The sequence below is a fragment of the Rhagoletis pomonella genome, unplaced genomic scaffold, assembly GCF_013731165.1.
Source record: "Rhagoletis pomonella isolate Grant_MI unplaced genomic scaffold, Rhpom_1.0 Rhpom_scaffold_00012, whole genome shotgun sequence".
In the NCBI taxonomy this organism is placed as follows: Eukaryota; Metazoa; Arthropoda; class Insecta; order Diptera; family Tephritidae; genus Rhagoletis; species Rhagoletis pomonella.
Window position 1 is genome coordinate 13275974 of NW_023458566.1, and position 19533 is coordinate 13295506.

General features: G+C 34.2%; 1 protein-coding gene across 1 annotated transcript; it reads right to left on the reverse strand.

Annotated features, from left to right (window-relative positions):
* Nucleotides 1-1508: 1508 nt before the first annotated feature.
* LOC118747877 lies at nucleotides 1509-12314 on the reverse strand (the record flags this gene model as incomplete). The annotated part of the gene is given in 2 exon segments (XM_036482072.1): nucleotides 1509-3016; nucleotides 11083-12314. Coding segments are annotated over 2 exon segments (795 nt in total). The 3' UTR covers nucleotides 1509-2656.
* Nucleotides 12315-19533: the final 7219 nt, after the last annotated feature.

A 19533-nucleotide genomic window follows, 5' to 3' on the forward strand; every position in this document is an offset into this window, starting at 1 on the left:
TAAGATCTCTCCGAGCCGTGGTTGACTAAACCAGGTGTTTTAGATAAGTACAACATTTTCCCGCATAGAAGACGAGGAAAAAATTTTGGTCTAGCGGTGAACGAATAACCAGACAAAGACCTACTGGTAACTAACAAAGCGTATTCGCATACTGGGACATTTGTATTGGGAATCGTTGGAATTAGTGAACCTTGTCTACTTAGGAACCAGCATCAACACAACCAATAATGTCAGCCTGGAGTTCGGCGAATGAATAACTCCTAAAACAGGTGCATATTTGGGCTCGGTGGCCATATTTCTCCTATACGCTCTACAAATGTATGGGCTAGTAACAAATATTCTACCAGTTAAAATGAAGTTACGGCCAAGCTTCCTACCTTGAGTATCTGGAGACATAAAGTACTTCCAATTTTGACAGTATAACCTTAAAGGTCCAGAGTAAACAGAGGTAGACGTTCAAACGAAAAAGGAGTCTACATAACTGAAACGACCCAGATCTTTTTCTGGCAAAGTGCAGTATTTATTCCCCGAGAACTCTTTGGGTGTTTTTCTTGCTGTTACAATATTATTAAGCAGAGACGGGTTTCTTTTTGGAATATATCTCTACACCTCTTCAAGAAGAAAACTAACGACTTGATAACACTCGCATAAGTCGCAGAGTAATCGTTGCACGTGGTTCAACTGCCTTATATTCGTGAGATAATAAATATTAGTAATTTCTAACTCCTCTTCCTAGTCGTACATAAGTAAGTTCAGCCTGACGGTATGTGAGATATTACAATTTACATTCAAAACGACCTGACAAGGTGGGCAGAAAAAAACGCTCTGAGGAAATCTTCAAAACTGAACTAGTTAAGTTCATGAAGCAATATAAGATAGGCTATTTTCGAATTCGATCATACAATGCCGGCAGGTCGTCAGTTGTCAAAAAGACGAAATGATTGTGGGTTATTATCGACTCTAAACTTTCCTGGAAAGGAAGGAATACTTAATGATAATACATTGGGTATACACATCACGCATGTCTATATACAACCCTAGCAATTTGCTCGGCAGTCCAGCCTACGCTAGCGCCTCTTCTAGACAGTCCACCTAACAACATATGTAGACATACGTGAAAAATGCTCTGAGGACGTCCAGCAGGTTGCGAACACCTGAAAGGGGCAATGTGGATGAACGAAGACCATGGAGTAAGCTAAGGCCCTCAAAGCCCAATGCGTATGGCTACTCACAGGAATACTTGCGGAACACTGGCCACATGTCCGCCAGGTGCATAGCTCACTTTACGATTTTTGCAAAAACTGTGGAGATGAGGTGGCATAGAGAATTAATCCAGCACTTCGTAAGTGGGTGCCGTTCACTTCCCAACTTTCTGGAGGACCACTGAAAACATTATTAGAGGGTCTGATAGCATTCGCAAAAAAATCAGGATGGCCAAAGTATACAGAGGGATGTCCTCTCCTAGGCATCACAACGGTTCTTTTGGACTACCAGGCGAACACATAAACCAGAGCCACCTGTCTAACCTAACCTAGTCATTTTGAAGTTTTTAGATGATTATAGTTTGAAAATTAAGAAAGATTTTGTTTTAGGTAGGGAGAGTTGTATTTGTATATACATACATATGTAAATACTATGTGGTACATTCGAGTATGTTATCTACGGTGTAAAAAATTTGTGCTGATATGGTCAAACTTTTATTTTGACTACAACTATTTTTTGGTTTCACTACAATTTTCGTTTCATAGAAATCTATTTTGAATATAACTAATATTTTTTCGTAGATTTCAGTAAACTTATTATAATTTGCCATGATATTTGCAAATATTTATGAACATGCATTCCTCTGTCAAATAGTTTCAAAAGCAAGTCTTTATGTTGGGGAAATATGTGGCCAACAAATTGTGCAATATTGAATCTTAACCAAATTTATGAAAAATTTAAAGAAATAAAAGTAAATACATCAAAAGTAAAGTCCAGCTTTAGAACTTATTTGACAGAGTCTATGCAAATTTACCTGCTAAAGCATATTTTCCGAAAATGATTAAAAAACTATTTTCTTTCTACAAATGTATGTATCTATGTATGTACGTATATATTTTCTTTTCCCCATCACTAACACTCAAAATATTCACTACTTTATTTAAAAAAAATAAAAAATCCATCATAATTAAAATTTTAAGTTTATAAAAGAAACACACACATCTATCACATGGTTATACATAGCGGCAGAAAAAGGAAAACTAAAAAGTTTGTTCTTTGAACTAGTTGCACTATGGAACTATGTAATATAAATATATAATTCTATAACTATATACATACATATGTATGTACAGATGTCTCTAAGTACGTATGAGCGTATGTACTAGAATTTGTAATTATAAAACTATGTAGCTAAAACTAGACTTACACCACACCAATTGCGGTTCAGTGCGACAAAGTTATGCTATGCCGCTGCGCAACCTCAAACATCCGCTAAATGTATGACATGTCTGCTCCCACTTTGTTGCTGTTTAACATTTTACATTACATAGATATGTATGCTATTCAAATTACCTTACAAATTGAAGTAGAGTCGCGCCATTAAATTCATACGCCTTGTGGCACGCGCTTCCTCTTCGCTATTCATCATCTGTAGGTATTGGAAAATTTTATCTCACAAAATCGTACAAACCACAAAGAGTGCCAACACGAAGAATAGCATCGCCACAATATCTTTGTGTAGATTACGATCACGATAGAAGGGGCGTGTCGTATACGATTCCTTGCGCGTTTTACGGAACAGCCACAATGGTATAATTAATTGGAGAATGTCCGGTACCATAAAACCGATATCACGTACTATTTGATGGGCATAGCCCTCGCCACGTACCACATTCAGGAAGAATTGATCGAAACTACTGGCTGTGATGTGGAGTATGGCAATGCCAACGATGCAGAATACTTTTTTCGATGTGACGGTGTTGGTGGTGTTGGCCAGATGCATGACCAATACGGAAGATATCAATTCGGTTACCTGCAATTGAGAAATGAGAAATATGAGAAGAATTGAAGAAATAAGTAAATTAAAGGAATATTTTAGAAGTGTACATAAAAGGTAGGAGAAAAATTCACCAGAAGTTTACTGATTCTGAACTTGTGGAAAAATACTGCAGTGGTCTGTGTGAGCCTGTATCCACCAGTGACCGAAAATAGCCGCTAAATATTAAGACTTTTCTTTTTAGAACGTTGAAAAATCGTTATTTTTGTTTTTTACTTTTTCGACCAAAAATAATTGTTATTTTGGATTTTTGTTTTTTGTTTTGGTCATTTATGATCGACTTAAATTTTCTATGATCTAAAAAATTTAATCTGAAAATAATGGTTATATAAGATCGAAAACTAAATATCCAAATATAACGGTTATGGTTGATCAAAAAAACAAAAATCATAAATGAATGGTTAAATTTGATCAGAAAAATAGAAATTTTATTTTAACGAGAAATTATGATTTTTAATAAAAAATCACAACCGTTGAATCGAAGTCCTGCTCCTTTCATAAAATTGGTTTCGGGAATTTCTGTAGTCGGTTTCTGTTATTGTGATCTATTGTGGCCAATGAGTCAGCTGTCCTTTAATTTTTTATTTTTTTAACTTTGATTTTTTTCATGAAAGAAACTCGCGGAATTATTTCCCGAATGCGGTGGACAAACAAATTTACGGTGGGTGCAAAAGTACTGTAAAGTAAATAACAGATTTTATCTTTCATGATGATATATTTTGACAGCTGTCAAGCAAATCTATCTACAGACAAGTTCCAAGTTGAAGCTTTAGTGGAGTCGACACAATAAGGAGGCGCAGGGTGCCCAACATAGCCCAGGAGGAGGTTAAGTGGTCGAAGGTAGGCCGAATAAAAGGTCGCGAAAAGGAAGGTAAACCTCTGGGATAGCAGGTCGGGTGGTCTTCGATAAGCGTCTGTATTTGGATATAGAAATTTTTTATTCCACTTTTAGTGCGTTGTTGGATTCTGGTGCTTTGAAAACCGTGATTGGTAAAGTGGGATGAAATATGTTGAGTTTATGGGGCCTTAGGATGTCTTCTTCGAATAATTTACTGAGAGCGACCTTTGCGGATGAAGACCACATTTCGGTGTTAGGTTCAAGTCCGTTACCAATCGAGAAGGGCGGCGAGTCGGTTCTCCTGGAATGCTTCGTTGTTCCCGGTTTACCTCAGAGCGTAATGCTTAGTGTCGATTTTTGAACAAAGGCGAGCATTGTCTCGGCTTTGTTGAGAATGAAATGGTCGTTTTCTCAACTGGAGCACGAGGCGTTGGCGGTGATAGTGGAGAGAGGTTAAGGCTTTAAAGGAAATAGTAGCCTGGGCGTTCAAGGCTATGCCATAAGGGTTAGGTCGAACACAGCTTGCTTCGAGCATAGGATTCGGTTTAGGGCAGCTGCGAACCTGTCAAGCAGCGTTACTGCCCGGTATTTCCCGTCATACAGTCACGCATGGACGACCCATGCTCGACATGGATGTGATTGAGTAGTTGCATAGTCCTTAGACGTCCCCGTTGGTCGTGATTAGGAAGAAGGATGGGTCGTATAGGTTCTGTGTAGGCTATAGGGTTTCGAATAAGTGCACTGATAAGGATAGTCCATCGCTCCCTTAAGTTTCAGATACCTTAAACCTGGCATCCCAAGGTTCTTGTTCAGTCTGGAAACTAAGTCAGCTTATTGGCAGATTCCCGATCGGGAGGAACGATCGGGGTACTTCAGAGCTTTCACGGTATCAGGTAGAGGTTTTTTCCAATTCAAGCCTGCGCCTTATGGTTTGCATAATGCTCCAGCAACGTGCAACGGTTCACAGCTCAGTTAAATGCCCTGTTACCGTAGATTCATTAAATTTTTCGCAGATTTTGATAATATTTCCGATTGGGTGGTAGTATGATTTATTTTCGAACAAATTTCCATCATATCCCCCACCCAAACCGCTTGTCTCCAAACCAAATCTGACAAGGGATGACGTAAAAAGAACTAGGTTAGGTTTACAAGGAGCACTTCTAGTTGAAGTTTTAAAGCGATATATCTTACCGTGCTCGATTCTTTACTCCTCTTTTGTATGGGATGGCCAAAGGTTCAAGGCCTTCTGATTAACTGATTCAGCTTTTTTCAGAAGTGAAAATTTTACATCAAATAATAAGAGAAACTTAACTTCACTCCTCATAAATACCGAAACGGCGAAAATACATACAACAACACTTACATACATATGTACGAGTATATTCAGCAGAAATGTAAACAAATGTTTCCAAAAGTCAGGAAAATTTCCGATATACTGTGGACAAGTACCGACACATTTACACACAGCAGGTACACAATTTAGCTAAACGCTCTATTGAGGCACTAAATACAAAGAGAAGCAGCTGCCATCAGAAATCAAGCAGATATTTTCTTCCAATCTGAAAATATTAGTTTGTTAACTTCAACGGCAACTTTTTATACCAAATATGAATTCGTCTCGTAAGTAGCAGTCGCACAATGGGGCTAACGTCAAATTTACTCTTCAAAAGGGTTTATAGCCTACAACGAAAATAAGAATTTAATTGAGGCCTTGAGAGCTAGAGTAGCTTAACTGACATTAAAAAAAAAGGAATTGAGATAATAACCGAACTCTGAATTTGGTTTTTTAATTGAAAGATAATTAAATTCTTAAGAGTTTTGAGGAGCTACTTTTTTAAATTTATCTTGTTTTTATGGTTAACGGTTTTGATTAAATAAATAAAAGTTCATCATACAAATTTTTTATAACTGGATAATTTGGTAACCGATTAAAGAAAAAGTTGTAATATCGAATAAAAGGCAATTGACTTTGCTTATACGACTAAGAAATATTTGTTAAGATTAAAAACAAGAGATTTTTTTTTTTGTAAAAATGGGAAAATTTTCGATTAATTACATATTGCTTAAAAATAATTGTGTTCACAAAAAATATGAAACAATTTAAAATTTGCGCCTTGGAGTCAAGCATTCAATTTTTTTTTTGCTGCAAAGTGTGTTTTTTCAACTTTGTTAAAAAAATAAAATAAAAACAAAATGCATTTTAAAACTTAGTTCCTTAATCCTTTTAAGAATTTAATTAGGTGCCCTTCAAAAAAAAATAGAAAATCCGTCAATAATTGTAGGCTGTCTACCTTTTTGAATAGTAAATTAAACGTTTGCCCCACTGTGCGCCGTAGTCTGCTTAGTGATTTATATATCTCGTAGTTGCTGAAAAACTTTGCTTAACTTGCGCCAAATCTTGGCTCCAAAAAAGCTTTAGCTTTGCTACTTTTAGTTAGAAGACAAGTGGTTGCTTATTCTGAGTTATTAGCTATTCAGTAAACTTTCAAACTAATGTGGCTTTAAACTTTTAATGCGAAATATTTCGTGTTGTTCATACATATATAAAATCAACTGTGGCATTAAATTCCATTTCACAACAAGTGAAGCGTTGCTGTTTGTTGTAGAACGGTAGCAAATGGCACGACTCACCTTTGTAAGTTTACTAAAGCTAAGATTACCAAGAAATAATACTTTTGCCCAGTAAAATATTGAGAAATTACAAAATTATTTACGTACTCTAAGCAATGTATGTATGTATGTATGTAGACGACAGGATAATAAAAAGTTTTCGAGTAATAAAAATATGCACTTATTTTTTTTTTTACCTATAAAGTTATGACCGCCCTATTTCGACAGTTTGTGAATTCTACTAATTACGGTACATATGACCATTTAGTATATCATCGTCACATAATTATATATGAAAATTATTTCATGTTACACACTTTATGAGATTTAATTATGTAGCGCTTACAAAAACTCGTGAAAAGCGCCATGTAAACGCAGGTAAGCGTATAATTAAGCACTCAATAATTCACTGATTTATCTGAGTAATAAACGTAGTATGTATATTGGCTACTGGCGTAGTATAAGTACCCCCTACACATTATCAGTGTTTGAAAAATCGTTTGTGTAGAAAATATATATATGTAATTAGTTTTCGTAAATATGTACAGTAAAGTAGGGTGGCCAAAAAATATAAGGGAAAACTCGAATTTTTGAAATTCCCCAGAAATAAATAAATTATAGTTTAAAAAACTAAAACCTCCCTATTATAATCGCCATTCGTACTGTCATCAGGTATGTAACTTGAGAATAAAAATCGCTGCATCTTTTAGGCGCATCAATATTACATAGTTACATCCCGAACTAATAAAAGGAAGGTAAAAATGGGGGTGTATTCGAGCTGCAATTATGTAATGTGGCAGTGTTACTGAAAGAGCATCACGTTCTACGCGAAAATTTGAGCGATTCTGCCTACATCAAGCGTTCGAGAAACCCAATTTTGGACAAACAATTGCTCACTATTGGCAAATCAAAAGCAACATACAACGTTTTACTGCGCAATTTCTGCAGCATTTTAGCAACAAGGCTGCGGCGATATGGCCGTAATTATTATGTAGCGCGAACACACCCTGTACCTCCGGTGTGGGAAGTTTTCCATTTATTTTGTATGAAGAAAAAAAAATTTTTCGAGAACAGTTATAAAATATTTAAAAATAAATATTTTTTAATCGAATAAAAATATTTCGTTTCAGAAATCTTCTAGTATAGAATTATTATGGGGGGTGGGTGGCTGGAAAAATATATCTTGGACCAGCCTAATGTAGAAGTACATACATATATGCGTGTAGACATATTGAACCACTTTTATAGCTTATTATGTGGCTATATTAAAATACTTATATGCCAGTTTGCATTGGTTTCATGACAGAAAAAAAAAACATACATGTGGAAAGAATTACTTGCGCCATAAAACAAGTTCAAGTCAGCCGGTGGGAAAATTTTTTTTTTTATTTTTTCTAATATATGTATATTTTGTATTTAGGTTTTTGTTGAAATTTTTAAATTTAATTAAAAGTATGTATGTATATACATATACATATGCACATATGTACATATGTAACCGCTAGCCAATATGCCTAGCCAGCGCCCAGCATTTTTTTGTTTTACCTCATTACACTTTTATGTTATTAATTAGCGTCCCACCGTAAAATTTACATATGTAGATGTTGCGATGGCTAGATATTTATATAAAGAAGCGTCCCTACAAAGCTTATGGTAATGAAAGGGTTAATGCAAATGAACACAGTGAATAACAAATTTGTGTTTTTTTCTGGTTCCGCTGGTTCCGAAAATCGAATTAATTTTTTATTCTATGGATAAGTTTTCGAGATATTTTCAATTTACCGTTAAAAAAATAAAAAATGAAAAATTATCAAATATTAACAGAAGAAAAATTTAAAAATATAAGATTCTGTGTAAATTTTTTGCATTTGTGTTACTTATGTATGAAGAAAATCGATGGATAAATAAAGAAACAGTAAGTTGTCAAATGAAAATGCGCAAAGATTTTTTGTATGAAATATAAGCGGAAAAGTGTGTTACTCAGGTGTATATGGCGTATGAGTAACATTCGAAAAGTGATGTACATATATAGTATACGTACGGTGACCATCCGTCCTGTTTTTTGCAGGACCGTACTGTTATTCAAAAGTTTGTTCTGCGTAGGTTTTCAAAACGAAAAACCTCAAAATGTACTGATTTTTTCCAAAATTTACTGATTTTGTCTTTGTCCCGCATTTTTTTCGATATTTTAAAATAAACGACGGGAGCCCTTGTTTTTATCAACATAAGCATAAGCAGCGTCGATAACTAATTGAGGTAACTACATTAGGACGGGGCTGATTTTGAAGCTTCAACAAGTCAATGAAAATGGAGACCAGCATCTCAATTTTAGGCTAAATAGTAAAAAATTTAGATGAAAATTTGTTGAATTTTTCTAAATTCTCAATAAAGTTTGAGTTATGTGGTTTTGGGTAAAGAATGAACCATATTTTTATAAAAAAAAAAATTAAAAAAATGTTGACTTGAAAAACATTGCAAATATTTAACAAAAATCACAATGCACACACTTTTAATAACCAGTTTATATTTTCTTGTTTTTTTGTACTAAGTAAATTTACATATGTATGAAGGTATATTTTTTTGAATTGTCCTGCATTTTCAATTCATAATTATGGTCACCGTAAATATACGGTTTATGGAGAATTTTGTTTGCTTTGTTAGATTGTAAAATTGGTTCGTAAGATATACCTACGTGGTAAAATGGAACCACTTTTTGTTTTAAGCTGAATGACGTTAAATTGAAAATATCTCGAAAACCTATCCATGGAATTAAAAATTTTCTCGATTTTCGGAAAGAGCGAGCAATTCCATATAGAAATTGGATAATGGCATCCGTTGAACATTTTTGCTGTTAACCAGTGAAATTAGAGGAACATTTTTTTTTTATACTTTCGTTTAAGTATATCGAGCCCTGACCGTCAAAAAGACGTAAGCGAAATTTTTTCAAAATTTAATTTTTGAAGCAGAATTGAATCTAGTGGCTCTAGGAATATTCTGCATCAAAAAGAAAATTTTGAAAAAAGTGGATTTAAGGTTTTTTGCCGGTTAGGGCCAAATATGCGATGTGATTCATATGATAGTTTTTGTATGTGAGAGTTTTATATGTAAATAGACATTAACATAGATCATATATTAATTTGTTAACTCACCCCTGAATACGTATTTTTGACCCTTTTTATAGAAGTAATGTTCTTGAAAAATTTTCAAACAGTAAATTTTTTTACCGGAGAAAAAACCGTATTGTCATTTCACACGTTCCGGTTTTCGTTTACCCAGCAGCCGGTTTGATGGGGCTAAGTGTACATTTGCAAAGCAATTAGATCTTTAAAGCAATCTGGTGCCCAGTTACATATTTACATTTTATGCGGGCAAACCGTTTGCTGGGTAACCGGATCCGGAGCGTGTCCAACAACATTTGCAGTGAATAGGAAAGAAAAATTAATCGCAGCTTAGTGCTTTTACAAATTTGGTATGAAACTATAGGATGTACATAATGACTGACGAATGCAAATTGTGATGCGATGAAGGGAGATTATCGGGGAGATTAATTCCCGTATATGGATACTAACGTAAGAATTTGGCTTGGCAATTATTCTAAGTAAATTTTCTAAAAACTTTTCCCATATGTAAATACTCCCATAAGTACATAGTTTATATTTCTATTGCATTTAATTGCACTAAATTTAACACGTTAGTATTAGTATTAGTATTGCCCAGATATGTATGGAGAAATATGTATAAAAACTTCAGTTTCCTGAACCGACTAAGGCTCAAAGAGTCGGCCTAATGGATGTCAAATCAACCTAGGCATAGTAATATTCTTGGCAAATTACAGAAGTCGAACAACACTAGATTTTAAGAGAAACTTGCAGGTGAAGTTTTCTGATGGCATTTGAGAAGAGACAAGGTAATCGAGGAGAATTTTGATGGGTCCAAAATGGACTTGGGTTTCAGTGAGGGGGCAATTACTGAGATGATGGAAGCCTCTCTCCCCACCACCCATTTTTTTTTAGCATGTTCTATGCGGATATTCCTTGGTTTGAAAGGGCTTGTAGGGTGATGAAAAGAAGCTGTGAGAGAGTACCTAAACAAAGTACATTTGCTCATATAGCCAACCAGCTTTTCTGATACTTGTAACACCAATAATAAATTCAAAAGTAATCAGAGGTTGCAAGTTTACGTTAAACTCTATCGCCGGTGAGCATGCAGCCGCAATGGGCCTCTCGTACAGCTCTCGCTATAGCAGCTGTAATCTCGAAGAAAGTGGGAAAATAGAGTTGCATTATTTTGGCGTGTTCCCAGTCATGGCACGTAAAAGTCGCGAGACACTAGAAAAAAATTCTTCCAGTAAAATCTTGTTGAGATTTTGAAATGTTCCAGTACATTACAAGTACGAGTGCAACAGTATTCTACTCAACACGTAACCAACCTAAATTCCTTGTACTCTACTCCGCCTGCTGCAGGCCTTATTACAACTGATTGCAACAACAAAACTCATTCATGAATAAACATAAATTTATGTGCATAACTACATTGTATTTATATTTGAAAATATTAAGTAGGTACATAAATACATAAATACATACATACTTACCGTAAAGAATAGTTGATGATTCCATTGTTGATAGTAGTCGTCGTTGTAGTAATTCATGTACGCCCACCACGCATAATAGTGTGAAAATATCGACAACGAGAATAGCAACAACATCGAGTAGCGGCAACGTTGTTGCAATATCAACGCAATCAACTGTTTAATGCATTCATAAAGTGCAATAACAGCGAATACAGTCAACAGCCACATTTTGAACGAGTTTTGTGTTACATTGAAGTAGAGATGCTTATAGGAGGCGATACCCGATTCGTATGGTCCCTTGAATATGGTGTCCCAGCAGGAGCAAGTACAAAAGTGTTTATCAACGTAACGTGAATAATTTTGCCAAAAGTAGGCCAACACCAACATGTGTGCGGGCGGTATGAGGGCGGGCGCCAAACTGCCACAGGCGGCAGGCAACCATTTAGTGTCGAACATTTTTTCTATTTTTTTTTCTATTTTTTTACTGATAGCTTGAAGTGTTTACTACATACAGCATGGAACAATTTGTTGAACTTTTCGCGCGCCCACTTGATGGGTGGGGTTGGGTGATTGGGTGGTTGGGTGGTTGGGTGGTTGGTTGGTAGGGTGGCGGCTGTTTGTATTTTTCCTTATACTTATATACTCCTTAAGTGGCTGTGGTGCGTTTTGATGGCTCACTTAAATCTGCGTAGAATGCTGCGTTGAAAAACGGTTACTTGCATTATTTAAGTCTGCCAGTTGATCGTTTCGCTATTCACCGCTGGCTGGCTGCCTGCCTGCTAGCTGCTGCACTCTTGTTGGTTGCTCTCTTATGTATGTATGTAGTAGTTGCTGGCGTTGTCGTCGTTGGTGGCTGTGATACGAGTACTTTTGTTGAAGAAGCGCTCTTGACATTGGTTGGTGTGCTTTGGTTTTGGTGTGACGGTGGTGTAGTTCTTATTGGATATGATTGCTGTCGATAGCCAGGCTGTGTGCGACATAACTTGTGCTACTATTGCTTACAGACATAAGGACATAAGTATGTATGTGGTGCGTATGTAGTATGTACCTAGCCGGTTAGTTACATATTTATGTATGTATGTGTATCTTTACGCATGTATTACAGGTCGGGGCATTTATCGCACGTCGCTGAATTGCCTTTATGAATATGAAGATTTCATCCTGAAAATATCTTGAATGCGTTTTGTCGGTTGTAGTTGCGTCTTAAATGGATTTGCTCATTTGGCACTTGGAAAATTTGCCATTTGTTAGAACTTAACTTAAGCATGTAAACGAGAGTTATTTATGTATGCATGAGTGCGCGCAAATATATTTGTACATTTATTAATACCATTATAACCATTATTTATAATTGAGTTTCACTGTAACGGGAAAACTGAAGTACTAGCGATTAGTATTAAGTAAAAAAAAAAACTAAGATATATGAATTATTTCTGTGAAAGGTATTTTTGTGAGAATTGGAACATTTTTTAAACTCAAATCGGATTCTAGAAATCGTGCGAAATTTCGGTTCTAAATATCTAAACGGGTGGCTAAAAATATGCAATGTGAACGCTTAAGCGGTGCCATATTGAAATGGTTGCAGGAAGTTCCTGCAGAAACGTTGCATATTTTATGACGCAATGGATTTTCATTTCGATTGTTAAAATTGGAATTCACTAGTGGGATTTTAGAAATCGCTATGCTAAATTTCTATAGCTAAAAATCTCTAAATAATTAAAATATGGGCCTAAAAATATGCAATGTGAAAACGGTTGTTATGTTGGCGTTGTATATTTTTAGGCAAAAAAAGCGTTATGGCGATTTCTATAATCCCATTGCTGCAATCCAATAATTTGATAATTTACGAAGAAACTAATTTTCTAGTATATGCATATAAATCTATATACGTATATATTAGGGTGTTCGATTATTCGCCTTTTTTCCGAAACCCGGTTTCGAGTTAGTCCAAAAATTGCAATTTCAAACAAAAAAAAAAAACGGCTCTTGAGTTTTTCATTAAGAAAGAACCAGATAAACCGATTTTATTTAACTTGGTTTTCATTCAGTGAAAATGCTTACGTTGGTATGAAGTCATGACCAAACATTTTTTTCTCAGAAAAGAGCAAATCAAAAAAAGTTCAAAGTTTTTTTTAAGATCAAAATACAAAAAAATAATATCAGTGAAAAATTGAAGATCCCTAAAAATCCTTCAGGTATGTATGGGAAAATATATGATAATCCAATTTCAGCAATGAAGTTAAACTCAATTTTTCTCTAATAAAAAAAGGCTAATTTTGTACCAAGGTTAATCTTGTACATATCTAAAAATTTCTCTTAATTATTAATACTTAACCATAGCAAAATCCGACCACAGTTAAATTACCATTCATTATAGTCGGCAGGAGAATTGTCTTTGTCCTAACAAATAAATGCAGTAAATTCCATAACTACATATGTATATACATATATATACAGTACACACACACACATATTTGACCTTTAGTATATTACAAAAACGTTTCCATTCCGCAGCCGTAACTTAAAACCATGCGAATTTTACTTTCTCTGCAACTGCGCGAGCTTTTGCGCCCAAAATTAAAAATTGCAAATACTTTTACACTTAAGAGCGCTTGTACAAATGTATGTACATACGCAGTCACCTTCATATCTGCCTACAGACAAATATATAAGCGGCTGCAAAGCCAGCTATTTCGATTTTTAATTAAAAAGTCTATTTATGAATGTAGGTTAGGGTGGCCCAAAAAGAGTAAAGTCGGAATTTTAATGCTCTCACCCCCTAGGAGTGTTCTATATCGAAAAAACGTATACCCCTATTTTTTTTATTTTGAAATCATAAAAAAACTTAGAGGTCGCACAAAGCGCTCAAAATTTGCCATGTATTTTATATGAGAAAAAAAACAACTTTTCGTAGAAATGGTATAGAATTCTTGAAAATAAATATTTTTCTATCGGAAAACTCAGGTTCTCTTCAGCAGACTTTCAATCCTAATGCCCAATTGTTTATATAATCATTTTTTAATACTAAAGATTTTTTATTGGTCCCCCCATTGCATTTTTCGGGGTTTTTAGGGTTTTTGGCGGACCTTTAAATGATAGTTGCTATGGAAAAAATGGTTAAATTAACAATTGGGTATTATTATCGGGAATCTTCTGCAGAGAAACAGAGTTTTCCGATCGAAAAATACTGATTTTGAAGAAAAGTTGTTTTTTCCCCATATAAAATACATGAAAAATTTTGTGCGCTTTGTGCGACCTCTAAATATTCGCTATAGAAAAATCCTAGGGGGTGAGAGCATAAAAATTCCCACTTTACATTTTCACATGATTTCTTTTTTTTGGACCACCCTAATGTGGGTATACACAGAAGTTCGAAACCATTGAAACGCAAGTGAGTATTTTGCACTCTTTGTTTTGCCTGCAGCTAAAGCGAAAAATTTTCTCAACTGTAATTGTAAGTATATTTTTTCAATGCGGTAGTAGATATTAAAGTAATTAAACTAAGCTACGAAGTTTGGTTTTTGATTTTTAATTTTTGTTTTACTTATTTTCAAATATTTTTGAACTTTAGGGCGTATACTTGCAAAAAAAAATACTTATGAACTGTGTATGCAGTTGAAAAGTGAAATTGTTGTTGTTGTATTCGAAAAAGTTGCAAACGGATGAATAAAGTGAAAAGGTGCTTCTTATATTTACTTTTATATAGACTATTTATTCTCATTTTCCTGACTTACTTTTTGTATGGTTATAAAACTGTATGTGTGTGTGTGTGTGTTTTTAAAAATGATTGGTTCAAAAAATGTTTAAAATTTTTTAACCGTTAAAACTTTCGCTTTTTCTGCCATGGAATGGGCATAGTGCTTGTACATATGTACATAGTAAAAAAGTGAAAAAAAAAAATCATGAAATATGATTGAGCCAAGGGTTGCACTTGAGTTTGCAAAGTTAAGCTTTTACGTTACGAATTTTGTGCAGTTAAGAGTAGTTAGCTGAGCGCTCGGGGCAAATATAAATTTTTTCATGTTCGTATGTATGCATGTTTGTGACGTCCAAAATTTATCCCGCGGTCAAAACTTTTTTGTGTTTTTATGTTTTCTATAGGTTTTATACAGAAACTTATAGGGAAAACATTGAACTCTGCTCATCACTAACTTAAGCGAATACAAATTGCTTGACTAGCAGACAAATTTAATTTGAAGCAGAAACTCTGCGGTAGAATTGTGAGTCTATTAAAGATAGATGCCAGAAGCACTTACGTGGACCTTTAAAAAAAAAAGTATATATATATATATATATATATATATATAGTATGTCTAAGTATATTAAGCTTTCTTAAAAAATAAGCATATGATTTTCTTCAAAATCTAACTTATTGGCGCCCACGCCCCAACGCCAACGGATATCTCGACGTGCGAAATGTATATGCAACAATTTCACGGCTAAAAAAACAACAAAGCTCACGAAGCTGGCGGCCTAGTAGCTAATAGTTAGAACATACGAACTTTTCATTGATATCCACAGAACAGTGATCGGACTTCTACCACATTGTGGTAGATCTGCCACTTTTTTGAGCATCTACCACATCTACCACACAAGGTCTGAAATCTACCACATATTCGCATTTTTGTGTAGTTTTATTTTTGCTCGACATAATTTTCTTAATTTTAAGAGCAAAAATTGTCCAACACTGAACACTAATAACAGTCAGAATGGGATTATAAAATAAACTGTAAAATATTAAATTTTCTCAATAGTCAATTTTTCGACACGAAACGTGGTTTTGTGTTAAATTGCAAAATATATGATTTATAAAAATAACTAATAGCGAAAATGTTAAAAAACGGCGATTTTTGTGAAAGTGTTAGCAAATTTCAGTGCATCAAAAGCTTCTAAAGCGTTGTTTACCTTTACTTGAGAATTGTCAAAATCGGCAAATCCCAAGTAGCGGCTTCTGGAACGTGCCACATTTGTTCGCTACATCGTGATCTTTCAAAATATGTTGGAAAAATATCTGGATATGGAAGGAACTGCTTTACACGTTCCAGAAAAAAAATTGCCAAAACTCAACGCAATTTTTAACAACTTCAATCTTGCACTTTATTATAATAAAATTATTATTATTTTTTATTCTAATTGAAATGTTTGCAATTTATCTGAAACCTTGCAGAATATTTTTAATTTTTGTACAAAGTTTGATTCAAAACCTGAGATCTACCACATTTTTTTGAAATCTACCACATTTTTTTCCAGATTCTACCACACAAATTTTTTTTGAAGTCCGATCACTGCCACAGAATCTACGGTTTACGAAAGAATGCGTGCGTATGTGCCTTTACATATGTATTTAAGTTCACTCAACTTTTTTGCATTGTCGCACGTGCCTATCTTGTCACTTTCCGAGAAACGTTTATACGAGTATTCAAACTCATCCGTCACATGCACGCGCACAACATAACAACATACGTAGGCTATGCATATTTGAAAGCTAAGCTATTCAATGGACATTAGGGTGGTCCTAAGAAAGTTAAGTCGGAATTGCAATATTCACGCACAAATGTACCTTTTTTTTTTTAATCTCCAAATATTTATGGGGCGCTAAAAGCGCTCAAAGATTTCCAAGCAATTTAAATGGGGAAAAACAATCTTTCGTAGAAATGGTAAGGAAAACCTTTAAAATCTATATATCTCCCAATGTTTTTTTTTTTAAATTTTTTAATGCTAACTATTTTAATGAGTCCCCCCACCAAAAAAAAACAAAAATATACAAAAACAGTATAAAAAATCTTTAATATTAAAAAATTTTAAAATAAAAAATTGGGTATTATGCTCTGAAGTCTGCTGAAAAGAAAAAGAGTTTGCCGATTGAAAAATATCGATTTTTAAAGATTCTACACCATTACTACGAAAAATCGTTTTTTCGCCATTTAAAATACATAGCGACCTGACTTTTGACTTCCACAAAAAAGGGTATATTTTTCGATACAGAACAATCCTAATGGGTGAGAGTATGTGTTGTTGGACCAGCCTTATCTACATACATATGAATGGTGTGTGTGCTCATACATATGTATGTGTGTATTTGTTTGTAAATGCAGCATTTGAAAGGGAAAATGCAATTGGGGGACCAGTAAAAAAGCTTTATTATTAAAAACTTGTTAAATAAACAATTGCGTATTATTATTTGAAGTCTCCATTTCTACGAAAAGTTGTTTTTTTTCCTATATAAAAATACATAGAAAACTTGGAGCGCTTTGAGCGACCTCTAAATATTTTTTTGATTTTAAAATAAAAAAATGCGTTTTTTTCGATACAGAACAATCCTAGCGGTGAGAGCATTCAAATTCCGATTTTACTTTTTTTTTTGGATCACCCTAATGCACATACATATGCACCTAAGTATTTGTTTGTAAGTACAGCATTTGAAAGACAGCAGACAGGAGATAATATTTATGTTTTCATCACATTTGAGCTCCGAAAATTTGACATTATTAATAGGTTTACGCCCAAAGTTTGAAAGGCTATTTGTCAATTCATACAGTTCATTAAATAATACGCTTTCTTTGTCATATGTAGTAAGTCTAGGCTATTACCATTTAAAAAAAAAAAGAAGATATGCCTACTGCACTCAATTGGGAGTATTAAGGTGATCGTTGGACAACAGAAGTCAATGCTCAGCGTAACTTTCTAGACTGAAGGAAGATGGCTTTTGTTGACACGTTTGTGTGGTTAGGGTTTAGTTCTCGGGTGAGCACATGTTATAAAAATTTTTTAATTTTTTTTTGCGAAATCGTTAGTCAAAAGCAAATAACTGTGGTGATCTTTAGGAAGTTATGAATAGTTCGCAAAGCTTCTAGCACCTGAGTTTTTCAAAGTACCGAAATCGGAAAAAACGAGGTAAAAATTTGTTGAACGTACTATCAACATATGTACATACATACTTACGTATGTTTACCCGTATTAACATTTTCTTTTCAGCTTTCTTTCTATTTCATAAACTTCCGTTTTCTTAAAGCCAGCCACACAAATGTCTTCATACATACATAAATATGCACTATACATATACATGCAAAGATTATTAAAATTTAAGCGATTATACTTATATATATATATATACATATGTAGTTTTTCTACACTTAGTACATACTAACTATTTTCGATCCCGTAGCAAGGATTATCAACTAACTCCTCGCTCCCAATTCAACGCTGCGCAGGTGGTTGTTTTGTTGGCACTCTTTGTTTTGTTGGCAATTGCGTGCCAATTGGTTATATTTATTAACATACTTTCGCACTAACGGCGCTTTTATCCACTTCATTTGCATTTGCTCGCCTACTCGCGCCTATCGCCAAATGTAATCACTCGAATAAATTTAGAAATGAACGAAGTAGGTTTGTAGTCAGTCAGCTATGCGTGATAAGGAGTAAGTCACGCTAACCGGATATGAAACAAAGTGAGAAAGCCATGCAATGCGCGAAAGTATTTCCACTAAATATTTACTTTTTGATTGCAAGTAACAATGCAATCAACACACACACACACTTACATACATACATATGTATAGTAAGTAAAGATATAAGGCTAATAGAATGTTTGGTATGCATAAATGCCCATATAATTGTCGGGCTATGTGCCTGAATTTGCCAGCATAAAAACGCGTATGCTTTATGCCTTTGTAAAAGCATTTTTGTAAAAATGTATATTACACTAAAATATCTAAATGCATAATTTGCTATTTTAGCTACGTTCTTTCGCGCTCTTTCACTCTCAGGTATAAAATTTATTCGTATGTACAGTGGCGGCAGAAATAATAGACTTGCCTTACTTTGAAGAGTTTTGCCTACATATTTCTTTAGTTTATTTTATGTTATACAACAAACATCATAGAAATCCGCTTTATAAACTTTGAACAAAAATTATAAAAATTCGACAAATTTTCAAACTTTTTTTTCAGAATTTTTAGAAAACGGTTTGCAATTTTGTAGCCCATTCAATTTTAGTTTAATAAAGTGTAAGTTGCAAGTTGCTAGAAAATACCGTTGATTTTTGACAATTTTTTTTGTTAAGAATTTTTTTTTTAAGCGTATGCGTTCTCTTCCTTATAAAAAATGTTTCGAGCACACTTTGTTTGGGAAAAAATGCGTGACACCGTCAGCAAAAAAAAATTCTTAAAAATCAACGATATTTTGTGGCCAATCGAAAACTTTTTCTAAAAATTCTGAATAAAAAGTTTGAAAATTTGGTGTACATTTGTCGAATTTTTATAATTTTTGTTCAAAGTTTAAAAAGCGGATTTAAAAATAAAAAAATATTAAACAAAAGAAAAACGAGTCTATTATTTCTGCCGCCAGTGTATGTATGTATTTTCAACTTGCTACACCACACTGCAAATCGCGCCACGCCACTTGTTGGCTCTTATTTCGTTTTGGGAATACTAAAATAGCCCAATTAAATACACTGCCTCTAATTATAATTTG